At 37.3% G+C, this 18,116-nt stretch overlaps 2 protein-coding genes and 1 non-coding gene across 6 annotated transcripts; 1 reads left to right on the top strand and 2 right to left on the bottom strand.

Moving 5' to 3' along the window:
• Positions 1-199: 199 nt before the first annotated feature.
• LOC105156110 (RING/U-box superfamily protein) lies at positions 200-3,897 on the bottom strand. 3 transcript variants are annotated; one of them, XM_011072153.3, is made up of 2 exons: positions 2,889-3,897; positions 200-511 (listed from the first exon to the last, which is right to left on the bottom strand). In XM_011072153.3, the coding sequence occupies exon 1, from the start codon at positions 3,889-3,891 to the stop codon at positions 2,899-2,901; it is 993 nt and encodes a 330-aa protein (XP_011070455.1). In that variant the 5' UTR covers positions 3,892-3,897; the 3' UTR covers positions 200-511; positions 2,889-2,898. The 3 variants fall into 3 exon arrangements, with proteins under 3 accessions (XP_011070455.1, XP_011070454.1, XP_088733702.1); XM_011072152.3 differs by having other exon boundaries at positions 200-461; positions 2,889-3,896; XM_088877576.1 differs by lacking the exon at positions 200-511 and adding an exon at positions 1,812-2,206.
• Positions 3,898-13,423: 9,526 nt separating this feature from the next.
• TRNAT-AGU (transfer RNA threonine (anticodon AGU)) lies at positions 13,424-13,497 on the top strand. The gene has a single exon. It is a non-coding gene; the product is annotated as a tRNA-Thr (tRNA).
• A 431-nt stretch (positions 13,498-13,928) lies between these two features.
• LOC105156306 (thymidine kinase a) lies at positions 13,929-17,877 on the bottom strand. Of its 2 annotated transcripts, XM_088875890.1 has the most exons (4): positions 17,299-17,863; positions 14,771-14,915; positions 14,461-14,582; positions 13,929-14,353 (listed from the first exon to the last, which is right to left on the bottom strand). In XM_088875890.1, exons 1-4 carry the CDS (start codon positions 17,640-17,642, stop codon positions 14,098-14,100), a joined length of 867 nt encoding a protein of 288 aa, XP_088732016.1. In that variant the 5' UTR covers positions 17,643-17,863; the 3' UTR covers positions 13,929-14,097. The 2 variants fall into 2 exon arrangements, 1 of the variants encoding a protein (XP_088732016.1); XR_016062944.1 differs by lacking the exons at positions 13,929-14,353; positions 14,461-14,582 and adding an exon at positions 15,275-16,927 and having other exon boundaries at positions 14,777-14,915; positions 17,299-17,877.
• Between the last annotated feature and the right edge of the window lie 239 nt (positions 17,878-18,116).

Here is an 18,116-nt window from a genome sequence, read left to right as displayed (position 1 = left end):
ATGGAGACGAGCAAATATTATCTCATAACTGCAGGTGTTATGTACTTTGAATCAAGTGCCATAGTGTGTATTCTAGCATCAAAGTGTGCAAGCTAAGAAACCAGCCCACTTTGTAATATATAGCACTCACTGACAAGATGAAATTGGAGATTGTAAGTGCTTAATTGCAAGACTAATGAACCCAGGTCAAGGCCTTGAATTGAGAACATGATTATAGTTAAATAGAGAGCAAGACACTGCAGCATTCATATATAACCAAATCCGGTGCTTTCAACATGATCAGGAAGATCGAAAATACAAAAATGGAAATATACCAGTTCCCCTGAGTAAGAAAAAGCAAGAAAATCTTTTTTTTTGGTAGCTCCATAGAGTATTATATACTGTTGGCTCCAAATGATGGCCTTTACTTCTCATGCATGTAAATCCTGTTTCCATCCTTGGTTACAAGCAGAAACAAAGTCCTGCATCACGCTCAAATCACTCTCTTAGAGATTTCCAAATGGCAAAGTTGCTAAAAGAAAGGAAAGAGAATTAAGGTTAGAACACCAGAAAGTAGGAGAAAGTTCTAAACCATTATGTGACCGTAACCACTGCCACTGCTAGGGGTAAGTTTAGTCAAAAACTTAAGGTGGCATTATGTGTTCATCTTATTATGTTCCCATCTTCAACAGTCAAAAATAGTAATTAACTCTCACTAAAAGGTGATTCCTTTCTGAGACCATCCAGGATTCCTGGCCCCATAGCCAAACCATTGGCCATGCAGTCACCATAACCAAATGAAAACATTTCTTCTCTGAGCTCCATGGAAGATCATGCAAAACCTTTAAGTGTCAATTGACTATTCAAGCAAAAATTATTAGTTTTTGCTCCTCGTGCAGATTACAAGGAAATGGAATGTTCACAACTTTGGAGCATTTTTAACAATAACATAGTTTTAGATAGTCAAAGAGCTACAGTTAACTAGTTAAAACATGCAGGAAAAATTGAACACTAGATCATGCAGCATCAGATTGGAAAATGAAGTTTAAGTTTGCATACCATAGGTACTTAACAAGAGAAGAAAAATAAGCAAACAAAGGTAAAGATCAAGTTCTCATTCTTGTCAATGATTCAACTGTCAACTTCGTGATGGATTTAGTAATATCAGCCAAGTTTAATGACGTGGATAGATAGATGCCTTCCATTATTCCTTTGTTATCTCAATAAGCGTAAAAGCTCCAATCCGCCACCTTGACCTCTAGTGCTGAAGAACTTTCAAACTTGAAGAGGATTCTATACATGACATGATATTGACAAAAAGAGCAATCTGGGAACGGGACTAGCAAAAGATTAAGGCACCTATAGCATCAGATATATGGCATACTTTTGCAGGGGAAAGCCAAAGGAAATACTCAAGAGTTATTTCCTTTTGGTCCTCCAACTATTGCTAAAGCTAAATGCCCTCCACAATGCATGAGTCTTATCTTAATTTCAATTATGTTGCTTTCTCGATAAGAAAGAATCATGGTTAATTTAGAGTAACTTTTTTGGTCAAAAAGTGAGTATTTTAACTTGTTTGTAGAGCTTTAATTCTTTTCCAGGATAAGTCTTTCTGCAACTTAGGTGACCTCATTAATTAATCATTATGAAATGAATCCATTAAAGTTTTCGTGCTTATATACACTTTTAAGGGTTCTTTCATTTTTCCTTTCCTTCTCTTTCTACATTTTGTTCAAAATCGATTCTAACCTATCACTTCTTTCATGTAACACTCCAAGTCAAACCCACAGATAAACCATTGGAGGAGGCTTAATGTATATTAGGTTATTTCCTACATATGTGCCACATAAGTCATGTGCACTAACTACATGAAAATATCATTGATGATTCCTTGAAGAATCCCATAAATATGGCGTATGGAAGAACAACTTCACCGAAAATTAAGCACGGCGCTCTCGATGGTCCACAATACAAATAACGCAATGAAGGGGAGAACCATAATTTTCTGACCTATAATCAATCGAAGTCATTGTTTATGTAAAGTTTCAACCAATAATGCCTGGTTTCAGGAAAAGACAAATGCATTATGCATGTACAGAGTACAGACAGTGGATATCCAAGCATCCATATGGATTCTTACACCATAACTTCATATTTCAACTCATACGTTTTCAATTGACAGGTATTGAGCAGGCCTTACTTCCTTTAACATGGTTCTGGGGTTTGGCTGAAAATGCAATCATGACAACTCAGGATATATCAGAAAAACCTTCTCATTAGCAACTAAATCAAATAATACAATAAGATAGTAATACACTAATACGGTATATCTTATGAGGCTCTAAGCTAATTTGAAACTGTAAAGTCGATAAGAGAAGGCAATTTGGTCATTGCAGATAGCTCCCAACAATAAGGGTTATTTTCTCTTTTTATTTTCTCATAAGAATGAAAAAAGACACACATCAAAGCCACTAGAAAATATTAATTTTCAGGCATGAGCTCAACCACAAAAGCAATCATTGTTTTGATAACGGAAACATCAAATCATTTAGGAGTTATGAACAAAACTTGCCAAAACAATAAACAACATAGGCCACTAGAAAACCAGGGTGAAAACAATCCTACAGACTACAGTAGGAATACGGGAACAAGGAGTAAATGCTGCATCTGATCCAGTTACCAATAAACATATCAACAACTCCGGATATTCGCGACAGTGCATTCATTAATTGAATATACGACCCATAATGACACACCTGAACTCATTGTTGACAACACAATCTTTATTATCACATGCCAAATTGCGAAGTACTTGAACTGATACTTAAAAAGGCACAAGAATCCCAAAAGCGAAGGAGAAGACAATGGAAGTCTATTACCAACTGCATCAATTCAAACAAGAAACGTACCTAAGAACATTTAATTAAGATCCCGACTATGCTGCTCCGCTCCCTCACCGCTCGATTCAGACCCTGATCCAGAACCAAATCCTCCAAATAATCCAGGCAAGGTTATGGTAAATCTTCTCTCTACCGTCCTTCGCCCATCTGAACTCCCAGCCAAATCATCATTACCGTTATTATAACCATCATTCCTCTGAGAAACGCCACTCCTGCCTGAATTACCCTTGCTCTCGTAATCTGGGTCATCAGTTGGAAGTTCATAGCGGCACACAGGGCATGAGTTATGCAACTCAAGCCAGGGCAGAATACAATCTTGATGATAAACATGCTTGCACGGCATCTGCTTCACAACAGTTCCCATTTCAAAGTCATCCATACATACGGCGCACTGCGCCAGGTCCGATTTCAGCAAAGCCTCATCCACATTAATGCCAGGCAAGGCATCGACAGCGGACTTGGAGGCTGGTGGTGTACCATATCGATTGGGATCATTCTCAGCCAGCTGCTGAATCAACTGTTCAAATCCGGGCCCCACGAAATAGTCCCCAATATTCGCCGGAAGAGAAAACGCGGAAGCCAACGGATGATCCTCGACCACGAACTGATAATCAATGCCGCTGGCGCGGCGATTCGCTAGAAGGTTCAACAAGTATGAAACCGGGTCGAAAGCATCAGCCCCAAATTGGGATTCTCCACTCTGGCCGGATCGGGAGCTAGGGTTAGGATTTGTGGAATGGAGGAATTGGGAGAGGAAGAGGGACAGTGGGTCGGGGAAAAAAGGCTCTGGTATACCAGGACTAGGGTTAGGGTTTTGGAATTCCTCAACAAAACCGGAATTGCAAGAGGGGCACAGGATATCGCCGCCGGGGGAAGGGGTAATGGTGACGGTCCGTTCGCATTGGTGGCAGAAGTACATCTGCGGACTGCCGTCCGCCACCGTGACACCGCCGGAGGACATTCTCGCACGCAACACCAACAGAACTCTCTTTTTAAGACATGGGAAATTCATCAATTCTCGCATTTGCTCTATTTAATTGCATGCATTGTAAAACTTCCCCAGTATTTCCAGTAATTAGACTTTTACCCCGCCTAAGGCCAAATCTTATCATTTTACATCCCTATGTCACAAAATTACTACTATGTACTGTGACGTAAAATTTAGGAATGACGACATATTGAATTTAGGCGACATTTGTACTTTTTGTCTCATATGATAGGATATATTGTATTTTTTATCTCATAATTTATGAGTTTAGTATATTTAATCTCATAACATAAATAATAGGTAAAATTGCAAAATTAGCCCTGTATGTATAGGGGGTAGCAGAATTAGTCCCGTAAGTATTGGACCGATAACTTTAATCCTTCTAACAAAAAATTATCATATTTTAGCTGGATAAATTAGGATTTAGGGTTCTGACTATCAATTGGATTTGAACTAAATACGTGGCATTTTCGTAGGATGCTGACATAAAAAAAAATAAAAAAAAGAAAGAAAAAAAAGAAAAAGACCCATCTTTCATCTCTCTCTCGCTTTACCCATACGACAAGAAGTGAATATGAAAATTGGTTGAGGAATAGTGCATGGAAATGGAACTTGGTTGAGGGGAACCGATAGGTTGACAAAGCGAAACTTTGGTTAGAAGGCCGGTTGTGGGGTCGTTGGCTAGAGAGAGAAATCGAGGAATGAAATGTTTGGGTTCAAATTCACTCTGCCCATAATAGAAATGAAAATTGGGTGAGGAAGAGCGAATGGAAATTGGTTGAGCGAAAGTGATGGGCTGGCAAAGGAAAGCTTTAGTCAAAAGACTGTGCCGAGAACGTTCCCCAAAGAGAGATTGAGGGTTGATATGCTAGGGTTCAAATTCTCAATTTCTCTCAATCATTTCATCTCTCAATTTCTCCCTCCGGTGAACGACACCAACGTCGGCCTTTTGATCAAAGTTTCGCCTTTGCCAGTCTATCACTTTTCCTTCAACCAATTTCCATTTCCATTCACCCCCAACTAATTTTCATTTTCATTCACTTCTTTTCTTATGGGTAGAGAGAAAGGTTAAAGAGGGGTCCCTTTTTTTTTTTTTTACTTTTTCTTTTGTCAACTTTCTACGAGGATGTCACATATTTAATTTGAGCCTAGTTGGCAATTGAAACTCTAAACTCCAATTCGCCCGCCAAAATTTGGCAATTTTTGGTCAGAATAACTAAAATTGCTACTAAATTAAAACTTATATGATTAAAGTTGCCCCATACTTACAAGACTAATTTTGTCATTCCCTATACATATAGGACTAATTTTACAATTTGCCTAAATAATATAATATTTTTGGTCCCATAAAATAAAAATTATAGCATATTTTTGGTCCAATAGTTGGGAAATTTGCACGTTTAGTCCCACAAGGTAGGGTATGTCCACGACTTACATGCTTAGTGCATTTAGCCTCATAGAAAAAATATTGTAGCATTTTTGGTCCTTTAGGATAAAAATTGTGGCATATTTGGTCCTATAAAAAACAAATTGTGGCACATTTGGTCTGTAAATCGTGTGACCAAAAAAGCAACACAACCTATCATATAAAATTAGAAGTACAATTTTTTTATAAAACTGTTATATCCTATGGGATCAAAATCCTACAATATTTATTTTATGGGATTGAATGTGCCAAAGCTTGAATTCAAAAAGTTGGGCTCCTAATATTCAATTTTATAATTTTTGCAATACTGAAAAATATTAGTATCATAACTTTCTAATCAGAATTCGAATATATAAATGTATGTATAACTTCGGGATGACAATAAATTGATTTTAAGGATGTATCTGTCAAAATTTTGGGATGACCCCTTAATGTACTGGACCAAAAATGCAATAATTTTTCAAAATGAACCAATAACAAGTACATTAGAACTATGGATATTAAATTAATTCGACATCAATTTTTTGTTGGGGACTCTGTCTCCTTTTAGAAATCTGTCAGCAGAATTCAAATTAAAAATACAGACTTAATTAATTAGGAAAATAGTAATCCATATGGTAATGGGAATAGGATTCGAATTGTGCTATAATTCACCTTATTAAAACAACCTATATATATATAACGACCACCTCACCACATCGTAACTATCAATTATCCACATAATACTTCTCCTGCTTCAGCTCCACCCTTTTCATCCTCTCTCTTTCTTGATTCTGCGTGCATGGATTCTTCAACTTCTCCAACCCGTTTAAGCCCTGCTAATCATGACGATGAAGAAGTTATTGTGTATTTTGGACGTCTGCAACCAGGAAAAGATGGCACTTCCCGGCAGTTGGCACCCACCGCTGATGCTCAAAGCAACGACGACGACGCCCTACTGTCAGACAATGATTCTGACACTTTCAGCGTCTTCTCGTTTAAAACACAGGAAGAAGGTGTCCCTATTACTACTACAAGATCCAAGAAGATCAAGAGTGTTCCGTGTGTTTTGGGTGAAGACAACTTTGCTACTAAACACAGCATCTGGGGTTGTCCACGCTTCTTCATGACTACTTCAGAAGGTAAGTTTTTTACTATGGAATATATCACAATTTTGTTTAAATCAATGATGTCTGATCATAAACCACAGAAACTTAATTCATGATCGTGGTATTTTCTTTTCTTAATTCTTACAGTTTCTTTCTGTTGTTTGGCTATTTTCTTGTTTGTGCTTGTTGATATACAATCATATACGATTGAAGAAAGTTTAAATTATTTATTAAGTTTCTTGATTGTTTTCTTGTAGGAGAGAGAGGCGTGAGTAATGATCAGAATCTCATGGATCATCAACATAGATCTAATCACTTGAGCCACCAGTTCAGCAGCAGACCACTCCCATGTGCTGATCCAACGAGGATTCCTAGTTTCCGGCCTAATCAAGGAAGGAGGCAGCAGTTCCCACAGGCCGGACCTGATCTTGATGTAAACCTCTTGGAAGAAATTATCAAAGGGGATGATAGCGAGGAGAAGGAGAGTTTGGTTTCTATACTTGAAGACTCGGTATTCACGTTGATGTTGAGTACACGGCTGCATTGTCTCTACACCATGCTCATTGATGCGTGCGAAGGCCACCAGTTGGATTCACTGGTTGAGAGGGTCTTGTCGCGGGGCAAATACTTTCTAAGTGCAGCATTCGCCAAACAAGGGTAATTATAATCCAGACATCTTTTACTTATGATGTACTAATCAGTCAAATATAAAAACTGATGATGATTTATGGTTTGGACAGAGCAAGTTCAATCATCAAACTCATCAAAAAGGTGAACAAGTCATTGCCTCATGCCATGGCTATGACACGAGTTTTGTCCACCAGATTCATGGATATAATGACTCATCCTACGGCCAGGGATGTCATTCTGCAATGCCTAATCCTCTTTCCAAGGAAGCCTAATGAGGTATGTGTAACTGTAATTCATTCCATCTCACAGATTCTTGATTTTGTACTACTTTTAAATCCTATTCTGCAATTTAAATGGTTTTAATCACTTGTTCTTGTTTTGAAATTTCAGGTGCTCTACGAAAAAGTAATACTGCATTTCCAAGATTTGGCCATACACGAAGTTGGATGCAGATCATTGATCGACTGCATCGCCCTCATTCATGGAGATCAAAGAGTTAGACTTATCAATAAGATAGCAGATGTATCGGATTATCTTTCATATGATCGACACGGGTAACAACTAAGTGCATTGTAGTTTTAATTTCCTTTGATTTTTATCTCATAATGCTAAATATTTGATGGGGCTAATTGTTTCTAGGAACTTCGTCGTACAAAATCTCCTAGGCCTTAAAAACAAGGGGATTACCAAGAAAATAACATGTTGCCTGCAAAATCAGTTTATGGGATTGGCGGTGAGAAAAGAAGGATGCCTTGTGGTAGAGAAATGCATGGAAGCTTCGGACGATGGGATTATCGCAGTGGCTAAGAAGATAATAGACTGTCGGAGAGGAGCTGTTCGACTTGCTCGAAATCGGTTTGGGAATTATGTGATTCAAGCAGTATTAGAGAAGACTAAGGTTGATTCTTGTATCTAATCCAAGTTTCTAAAATATACATATACACCAGCAAAATCTTGCAAGAACTAATATGTTTGGTTTATGTGGTTTCAGGAGCGCGGTTTCAATAGTCTTTATGATGCTATAGTGAGACAGCTGGAGGCTCGTTGCAGAGCATCAATTGGTCGGACGCAGGGCGGAATAAGATCAACTCAGGATGCATATATAAGAGATCAGTCTAGTTTGCATGAATGGATTATTATCTTTATGTAGAAAAATGAGAGTTTATGTTTTGCTCTTGGGGAGCATTAATAAAACTGATGATTCTATTCTTGTTCTGTTTTTCATGAATCAAAGTAGTGTTTTTTGATGCATGACTATTGAGCAACTAGTTTCTGAGTAGAGCAGTAGCAGCAGTTTGGTAACTCCATTGTGTATTCAGTTAGTTACTATTGTCTTTCCTCAAATGTGTTGTGTTAAACCTCCAGAAGATGGACAGAGGAACAAGACAAGAATCTGTACAAAAAGACAAGGAAAGAAAGTCATAAGATTCACCCACAAATAGCCCACATACAGGGAGAAGAAGATTGAGATAGTATTAGGAAGAACATAATTTAGGACTAGTTCTAACATAGTAGTCGTCCAATTCTTATTTTGCATTTCGAGTCAAAGGTACTTTTATTCGAATGAGAGATCTTTTCCTTACGGCCAAAGGGACATTAAAACTTGAATGTAAGGAACCTTTCGGACAATCTTAAAAATGAGTTTCAAACCCTTAAACCCCTATCTTAAGCTATTTTTTAAAGGATTTAATGCAATTTATCCACATGTGATAGTGCAAATGAACAAATTATACCATTGTGGGGGGGGGGGGGAAAGGAACTACAGTTTACACCCTTATCCTTTCAAATAGAACAATCACCCAACTTCACTTGTTATATGCATTTGCGAATTTCCTATACATAAAATTTTACCAAATAGAACAACATATATATGAACACAAAATGGCAAAACAGAAGTGCCAACTTCATTGATATTCAGAACTAGAATTTATAGAAAAATTGTCATATGTCAAAGCAGAACATATTGTGTACAAAGATCCACAATGTTTGTAATGTGGCAAAACAAATCGTCAAAGTCCTCATATTTTTATAACTATCCTTCTCTATTACATTCTTAAATTTAATTATCTAAAAAATCTCATAATATTCCTCAAATAAGATTTTCCAATACTTCTTAAACATAACTTTCTAAATATTCTATTAATTTTCGTTAATTCTTAGTAATTACTTAAATACCAGTACACATAATTAAGTATTTGATTAATAAACACGATGAAATTGAGTAAATCAATTATATACAACAAAATTTAAAATAAATAGCATCCAAATAATATAAAAAAGGAAAACATAAAATTTGGTCGTTTAATTTTATGGTCAATTGTAAAGATTTGGGTATGAGAGGACGCAGTAAATTCCATTAACAAGAATCTGAAGAAACTTTGATCTTATTCAAGAAGAAAAACTGCAGAACAAGGATCCCTCATTTCTTTGTTTTGAAGATGATGAACAGTGTAATATATATACAGATCCTTTCTAACGGATAACTAATTATCCCGCTAAAGAAAAGAGAAAGTGCGCTTAAAACAACTAAGACAACTTATGCTTTCTCTCATAAGTGCACTTCTTACTAAAAGAGTATGAAACGTTTTTACAAAAAAGTTCGTGATGAAAGTGCGCTTTGTTCTTCTTCTTCAGAATGTTGTCAGCAAGCTTGCTGCCTTCTTCAGATATACGATCAGCAACCGCATATTTCTTGTTCTATTCTTTTACATCAATTCCCATTAAATATTACTTCCTAACTACATTAGAACTACAGATATTAAAATGAATTTGACATGGTAATCCATATGGTAGTTGGAATAGAATTCCAATTGTAACTACCAACACATTCTATGTAAGACCACATCGTAACTACCAACACATTCTATATAAGACCACATCGTAACTACCAATAGTCCAACACCCCACAATTTTACAGATTATACTGTTCCTGCTCCCACTCTTTTCATCATCTTTCTTTCTTGATTCTTGCATGCATGGATTCTTCAACTTCTCCAACCCGCCTACACCCTACTGATCATGACGACCAAGAAGTTATTCTGTATATTGGACGTCTGCAACCGGGAAAAGATGGCACTTATACTCAGAGCAACGACGGCGATGCCCCATCGTCAGACGATGATTCTGACACTTTCAGTGTCTTCTCGTTTAGAACACAGGAAGAACGTGTCCCCATTACTACTACCAGATCCAAGAAGATGAAGATTGTTCCGTGTGTTTTGGGTGAAGACAACTCTGCTACTAAAGACGACATCTGGGGTTGTCCACGCTTCTTCATGACTACTTCAGAAGGTAAGTTAATTTTTTACTATGGAATATATCACAATTTTGTTTCAATTAATGATGTCTGATTATAAACCAAAGAAACTTAATTCATGATCGTGGTATTTTCTTTTCTTAATTCTTACGAGTTTCTTCCTGTTGTTTGGCTATTTTCTTGTTTGTGTTTGTTGATCGACAAACATATATGATTAAAGAAGTTCTTGATTGTTTTCTTGTAGGAGAGAAGGACGTGAGTAATGATCAGAATCTCATGGATCATCAACTTAGATCTAATCACTTGAGAAGCAGGCTACTCCCTGTCCCATATGCTGATCCAAGGTTTAAGCCTATGATGCTACACAAGTTTCGATATCCAATGAAGTACGGTCCGAGGATTCCTCTTCGCCCGCCGCCCTTCCTGCAGGCCAGACCTCTTGACGTTAACCACTTGGAAGAAATTATGAAAGGGGATGATAGAGAACAGAAGGAGAGTATGGTGCCTATACTTCTACACTCGATTTTCACGCTGATGTTGAATAGACGGCTGCATTGTATCTACTGCATGCTCGTTGATGTGTGCGAAGGCCAACAGTTAGATTCGCTCGTCGTTAGGGTCCTGTCGCAGGGCGAAAACTTTCTTCGTGCAGCATTCGACCAACAAGGGTAATTATAATACAAACATTCTTTTACTAATTGTAGCTACGTCTGTTGTGCTAATTAGTTAAATATAAAAACTAATGATCATGTATGGTTTGGACAGAGCAAGTTCAATCGTGGAACTCATCAGAAAGGTGAAGAAGTCGTCGCCTCATGCCATGGCTATGACAAGAGTTCTGTCCACCAGATTCATGGATATAATGACTCATCCCACGGCCAGGGATGTCATTCTGCAATGCCTGCTCCTCTTTCCAGCCCAGCCTAATGAGGTATTCCATCTCTCAGATTCTTGATTTTGTACTACCTTTGATTCCTAGTTTTGCAGTTTTAATGGTTTGAATCACTTGTTTTTATTTTGAAATTTCAGGTGCTTTATGAAAAAGCAATATTGCATTTCCAGGATTTGGCCCTACACGAAGTGGGATGCATATCATTGAACGACTGCATTGCCCGCATTGATGGAGATCAAAGAGTTAGACTACTCAATCACATAGCTGATGTATCAGATTTTCTCTCGTATGATCCATACGGGTAAGAATTAAGTGCATATTGAAGTTTTTATTTTCTGGGATATTTCATTTTTAACTCATAATGAATGATAAGTATTTGATGGGGCTAATTAATTCCCTTTAGGAACTACGTTGTACAAAATGTCCTAAGCCTCAGAAACGGGGACATTACAAATAAAATAACCGATTGCCTGGAAAATCAATTCAAACGACTGGCGGTGAGAAAGGAAGGAAGCCTTGTGGTAGAGAAATGCATGGAAGCTTCGAACAATGGCATTATCAGAGTGGCTGCAGAGATAGTAAACAGTCCGGGAGCAGCTTTTCGACTTGCTCGAAATAAGTTTGGAAATTATGTGATTCAAGCAGCATTAAAGAAGACTAAGGTTGATTCTTTGTATCCAAGTTTCTAGATATATACACCACGTAAGTCTGCTGTTGCAATAACTTATAAGTTTGGTTTATGTGATTTCAGGAACAAGGTTTCAAAAGCTTTTATGACGCTATTGTGAGACGTCTGGAGCCTCATCGCAGAGCACTTCGTCAAACTGCAGGCGGAAAGAATGTGTTGAGTATTGTGGAAGCTGATGAGCAATATAGTCAACTCAATTGATCAGTCGGTGTATTTTGTGTAAATCGAGCAAATGTTATCGCTTTGTAGAACAATGAGACTCTGTTAATAAAGTTGATGATTTTCTTCTTTCTTTCTTTTTCTTCTTTTCTGTATTGGATGATAATGATGGTTTGATTCAACTTTTTGAATCAAAATACTGTTTTTGATGTGATTAATGAAGTATGTGATTCAACCAAATACTCCATTCTGTACTCAGTTAGTGTAGTCTTTTCTCAAATGTGTTGGGTTAAACATCTGCAAAATCCTCTTGATGTCGAGTTTCTTGAGGATGGAGAATGTGCCGTATATGCATTTAACACAGGTTCACTTCATTCCTTACAACCTCTTCTTTTTCCAACATAAACACAACAACTATCTGACACAAATTCTAATGTTTAAACTGTATACTGCTGCAGCATTCCTTTCCAGAGTGCTGAAGAACAAAACCATTCAAGTGTCATTAGGCGTAATGCAATGCGAAATATATACCGTCTGCAGGTATTCCAAGAAAAACTTGAGTTTGCACCGCTCGGACTAATCAAAATGCACGACAGGAGGAGGGATCGAGGATTTTACCTTGGGGGATAGTCTAAGATTCAAAAGAAAGAGGACCTGGCTTGCTTGGAGCCATTTTCAAGCAAAAGACCAAGGTGCTGTAAGGTAGACAAGAAAGAAGAGGACTTCACATAGAGTTCTGAGAATGGATTGCTGACAGGGAGCCTTCAAAGTGAGAGCAGCTTCAAAGAGATTTTGAATTTGTATATTGAGGCAGATTCATGCAAGTGATCAGCATCCCACAAACCTCAAATCATCATCAAGATCAGCACAGCAAAGATATTTAGTTGAAATTTTGTTTTTCTTTTTCAAGATAAATATTTTTGTAACTCTTTCTGCAATACTAAAGAAATAGAATTACTATTTTAATTTATTCAATTTGTGTTCTGTTGAATTTGATTTTTCTATTTTTAGTATGAATAATAAAATAAATCTAAATTGAGTGATGGCATCAACTCAACCGTCAATCAGTCTATGTTGTGTAAATGGAACAAATGTTATGTTTCCATAGAACAATAAGAGTGTGTGTATGGCTTTGTTAATAAAGTTGATGATTCTATTCTTGTTCAATTTTTGGTTTTTGGTTCAACTTTGTGAATCAAAGTAGTGTTGTCTTTGTGAAACAAAGTAATGTTTAAGGGGAAATTACTTATGGAAGGTTATGTGCATCCCAAGCTCTTATTTCAAGTTTTCTCTTATTCAACTGTTTCTTTATTTTATTCCCACCGCATTTTGTAAATGAACCAGAGACGATTCGAATTGATTTTGTAAAAGATCTGCTACACGCGTAAGTTATTTCATAAGAAATTGTGGATCGTCAGCTTTCATAGCTCAGTTGGTTAGAGCACCCGTTTAGTAAGCGGGAGGTCTTGAGTTCGACTCTCAATGAAAGCAAACTTTATATTTGCCACTTTTTTTTAGTGGTTTTTGATTTAGACAAATGTTGTGAGTCAAGAGTTAGGAAGGGATAGTGTCATGGGTGATAAATTCCACATCACAATCATATGACAAATTATAAGTGGTTTCTAATCTATTTAATTGTTAGGTAATAATACATCAAGGGCTGAATGTGACATGTTCTGCTATACCAGGAAGAGGAGTTTAATGGAGAGTGTAGACTGTATAGTTCATCAAATCTTCTGAACTGGACTTCCTAAACCAGTGCCACATTTGAAATCACACATCACAGTTTCACGTTTTGGATAATATAAACTCCTACGGAGTTGGTATCAGAGCTCATTTGTAAAGTTCATTGAAAGAATTCTTGGTAGAGTTTTGTTTGGACAGGATGAAGCAGAGAACGAATATCTTAAAAGTAAAGCAAATTGAAACAAGGATAAAGATGCCTGCATTTGACAGAATTTGATTGCTAATACATAATACCAGTTAATGTGATAAGAGTAGGAACAACCAGCTTCAATTGTAAACTTAATACAGGCAGATTAATACAAAAATGTAACAAGGCAGAACCCGTTTGTAAATCACAGGCAATGCCTATAAAATCGAGCTAATCTGCCTGTTCTGTAACTCGAGGACGGCTTTTGTAGTCTCTTTAACCACTTGACCACTTACATAGTGCTGACGGCACACAGGCATATATACTTCAGCCCCAGCAATGAGTTCCGTTTTAGTCTCATCTGTCTTCCTCAAAGTAAAGAAAGCCCGTTTACCACATACCTCACATCGAGCAGTTAACTTAGTAACAGAATCGGCAATGGGGATTATATCAAGTACTGAACCAAAGCTCCTTCTGCCCACAAGAAAAAGGGAAGGAAAAAAAATCATTACAAGTTTCAGACAAAGAAACACTCTTCCAGTCATAAATTGGCATCTAAGAATACTGAAACAGAGCGCAACCTCAAATAGTCGCCATCCAAACCAGCAACAATTACAGTCTTCCCATCATGATCAGCAGCTTTGCTGCAGAAATCATATAGGCCTTCAAAAAACTGTGCTTCATCAATACCAATCACCTCTAGCTGTTATGAGATCAACAAGAAAATATTAGCGCATAAACTATCATAGAAGACCACCAGAATTTTGCCAATATTGCTGCAGTTTAACTGCGTCACTACACATGTATACCGCAATGTATTTCCAAGTTATAAGAGATTGCCTTAGGCATCCACATGAAGCTAAATAGTTCTGTATTATAGTTGAGCAATACCTTATCATACACTTCAGCACCCAATTTTTCTTGGAATAATGAGAGGTCTGATAATGGCAAACATGGCAACTTTTCTCCATCATGTGTCACAATAGAGTCTAACCCATACCTAGTATCTTTGTTTGATTTTATTATTGCCACACTTCTGCAAGATCATAAGCCAAAATAAGAATTGATATTACAGTATTACAAGCAAGAATAGATTATAGCTTCACACTGCTATAGATAAAGGAACAGTTAAAAGATAAATAAAAGTGGAACCATAAGGTGCCATAGAGAATGTGAAACATGCATGTCAGAGTTGGCTTTCGGTTGGAAGTCACAGCCAGTTACACATTAGCAAAGAACTCATTCCTTGCTTACCAAACAGCACAAGTATCTTAAATAATAAATTTCTAATGCAAGCTAGCAAAGCCTTCAACATTTATCAAACAAGCAATATATAATAGTCTAGAACTGATCTCAGAAGTGCTGCCTTGTAGGAAACATCCTGTGAGTTCTTACCTAAGACTTCTCCATTAGGATATTGCATGCAGTTGCTCATCTGATTGCTAGACAGAGAAGGGCAAGCAAGTGAAATATGAATCCCGCCCTACCACTACATATTGTCCATGATTTTGTTTCTTGATGGTTTGTGGAACCAGGATAATAGCGCTCCAAGTTTCTTGTTAATGTTGTCGTCCAAATGTCAGGATCGATTAGTTGCCTAGTGAAAAGATGTAAATTCACCTGAGATTTCAATGTCTTACCCACAGATGAGCATTTATGCTTACTCATGATCATGAAAATGAAGCTCAATTGTGATTAATGACCTTCAAATATAATAGAGGTTAGTAATCAAGGTAGGCAACTATGCCGTACTCCAGTTCAACGCTCAATTCCGGAGTGTCACCAGCATCTTTCAATATACAGGCCAAATCTTTAATCAGCCCATGTATTTGTTCAGTTTGTTTATGAGTATTATGTCCCATATAAAAGAAGTGGACCTCCTTTTGTATCTCTATCATGCTATAACCAGGCTCCTTTTTTATACCAGATCCTTTCATTACACTCCTAATCTCTGCAACATTTTTCCATAAACCAAAAGATGCATATGCATTAGACAAAACTACATACTTCCCAGCATTTTCCGGTTCCAACTCAAAAAAGTTCTTTGCAGCAAGCTTTACCATCTCCACATTTCCATGAATTCTACATGCACCAAGCAAAGCACCCCATACTGCTGGGTGATCTTTACAAGGTGACATTTCAACAAACGTGTAAGCCTCCTCTAATCTACCAGCACGCCCCAAAAGATCAACCATGACTGCATAATGTTTCCCTCTAGGCTGAACACCATAATCTCTCATCATTGACAAAAAATATTCCCGTCCTTCATCGACCAAACCTCCATGGCTACATGCAGAAAGCACAGCAAGAAATGTGATTTGGTTCGGTTTGAAACCTTCATTTATCATCTGATGGAAAGAATCCAAAACCTCAGAAACTTGCCCATGCAGGCCATATCCAGATATCAAAGACGTCCAGGTTATAACATTCCTTTCCAACGACTTAACAAATACTTGAAACCCATCCTCGGGGTTGCTGCATTTGAAATACATATCCATAAGTGCACTACTAACTACAACATTTCCACTAATTTGACTCTTAATCAATATGCCATGAGCTTGTTTGCCCTGCTCCAGAATGGCTAAAGAGGAACAAGCCCTGAAGACAGAGGCAAATGTATACTGGTCTGGCATCCAACCATATTGTCTCATTCTGTGATAAAGACTCAATCCCACCTCCTCCAGCCCCTTTTGCACGTATCCTGCAATTATTGAATTCCATGAAATTAAAGTTTTCATTACCAACATGTCAAAAAGAATGTGGGCAGTATCCAAATCTCCAGCTTTTGCGTACAAAATCAAAAGCTTAATCTTCAGATATTCCTCAGGAATAAATCCAACCACCACCATTTGCCAATGAATTCTTCTGCCCTTTTTATATTCTCTCCTGAAAATACATTCTTGCAATAGAAGTGAATAGGTTTCGGGAAATACTTTCACCCCTGTGCAACACAATATTCCAACAGCTTCTTTAACTCTCCCCGTGAAACAGAGGTCCTTCAATGTTCTATCCAAATGGCAGGAATTCTTTATGGAGTCACCCTGAAATCTGGGAACATCTCAATAGTGATAATTTAATTCAACCATGAAACTCAATACAGCGTCCAAGTCTTAGTTTTTGGACCAAAGGACATAAACCCATACTGACTGATAACCCAACAGCAAATAAAAGAGGCACCTTTGGATGTATGACCTAACAATTTAACCAGTCTCAAGACCCAATATCAGTCAAATTTACTATCTTATTATAAAACCATGCAATGTTACCCAAAGAAGGAAAAAAATTGCGTTCTCAATATTATGCAGTATGTAATGAGTCGAGAACAGCAACAGTTATAGGACTCCATCAAAGAGAATACATTAACTAATCCAAATTAACCAACAAAGAACTAGAAACAAACAAAACAATACATATCCGACCTGCCATTACTGCTCTCGGACTTCATTCTCTTAAGAAGGGTGGTAGTTTTTCCAGCGAACATAGGTCCCACAATGACGTGAATCTCGCCCGACCTCCCGACCTCGGCGCATAAGCCTCGACTTTGACCGGAACTAGAGGGTCTTGAATAATTAGCAAGAGCGTTGATTACAGACAGCGTTGTGAGAAACCTAGGTTTATCGAAGGGTTTAATCTTGGCGGTTGTGCGACGAAGAACGAAGGCCTGACGGTGGAAGAAGAGGGAAAGAGGAGTTGATGCAGCGGTGGGATTGGAGAGAGCTGGGCTGATACTGAGAATTGACTTCATTCCGGAAAGTTTAAACATCTATGAGTAATGTGAGAGAATTTTGATCTGAATTCACTCCAGAAGACAGTTTACTGTGCCAAATTACATAAGTTGATGATCATACGAAGTCGTGGGCTGGAGAGAATCGTGTGGGAAATGAGGGTAAAAGGGTTTTGGGTTTAGGAGTTAGGGTTTTTGATTTGGAGGGAAAGCTCAGAGAACAAAGAAAGGAAGAAGACAGAACTCAAAAGTAGAACCCCACTGCAAATGTTTATCAAATATTTTTTTTAAAAGAAAAAAAAAAAGGAAATGTCCTTCAAATAAATTTAAAATTTTATCATAAATAAGTGTGAAAGAAAATAAAATACCTTCTCATATTATTAGTTTATTTTATTTTATATTATATTAGTTAGTAATTCGTGACACGCGAAACTAAATAAATCAATCAAATTATTATTTAAATTTTTAATATATAAAAAATAAAAAATGATAAATAATTTAAAATTTAGAATC

The sequence above is a fragment of the Sesamum indicum genome, linkage group LG2 (genome assembly GCF_026168435.1).
Source record: "Sesamum indicum cultivar Baizhima isolate 11 linkage group LG2, ASM2616843v1, whole genome shotgun sequence".
Classification (NCBI taxonomy): Eukaryota; Viridiplantae; Streptophyta; class Magnoliopsida; order Lamiales; family Pedaliaceae; genus Sesamum; species Sesamum indicum.
This window is presented reverse-complemented; position numbering and strand designations above follow the sequence as displayed.

Bases quoted from the DNA above. Each gene is read 5' to 3' on its own strand.
- LOC105156110 (XM_011072153.3), bottom strand. From the start codon at position 3,891: ATGAATTTCCCATGTCTTAAAAAGAGAGTTCTGTTGGTGTTGCGTGCG.
- LOC105156306 (XM_088875890.1), bottom strand. From the start codon at position 17,642: ATGTTTAAACTTTCCGGAATGAAGTCAATTCTCAGTATCAGCCCAGCT. The intron at 14,916-17,298 runs GTCGGATATGTA...ATGATCTTGCAG, and splicing joins TCCGAGAGCAGTAATGGCAG to AAGTGTGGCAATAATAAAAT. The intron at 14,583-14,770 runs GTATTGCTCAAC...ATCTCATAACAG, and splicing joins GTGCTGAAGTGTATGATAAG to CTAGAGGTGATTGGTATTGA.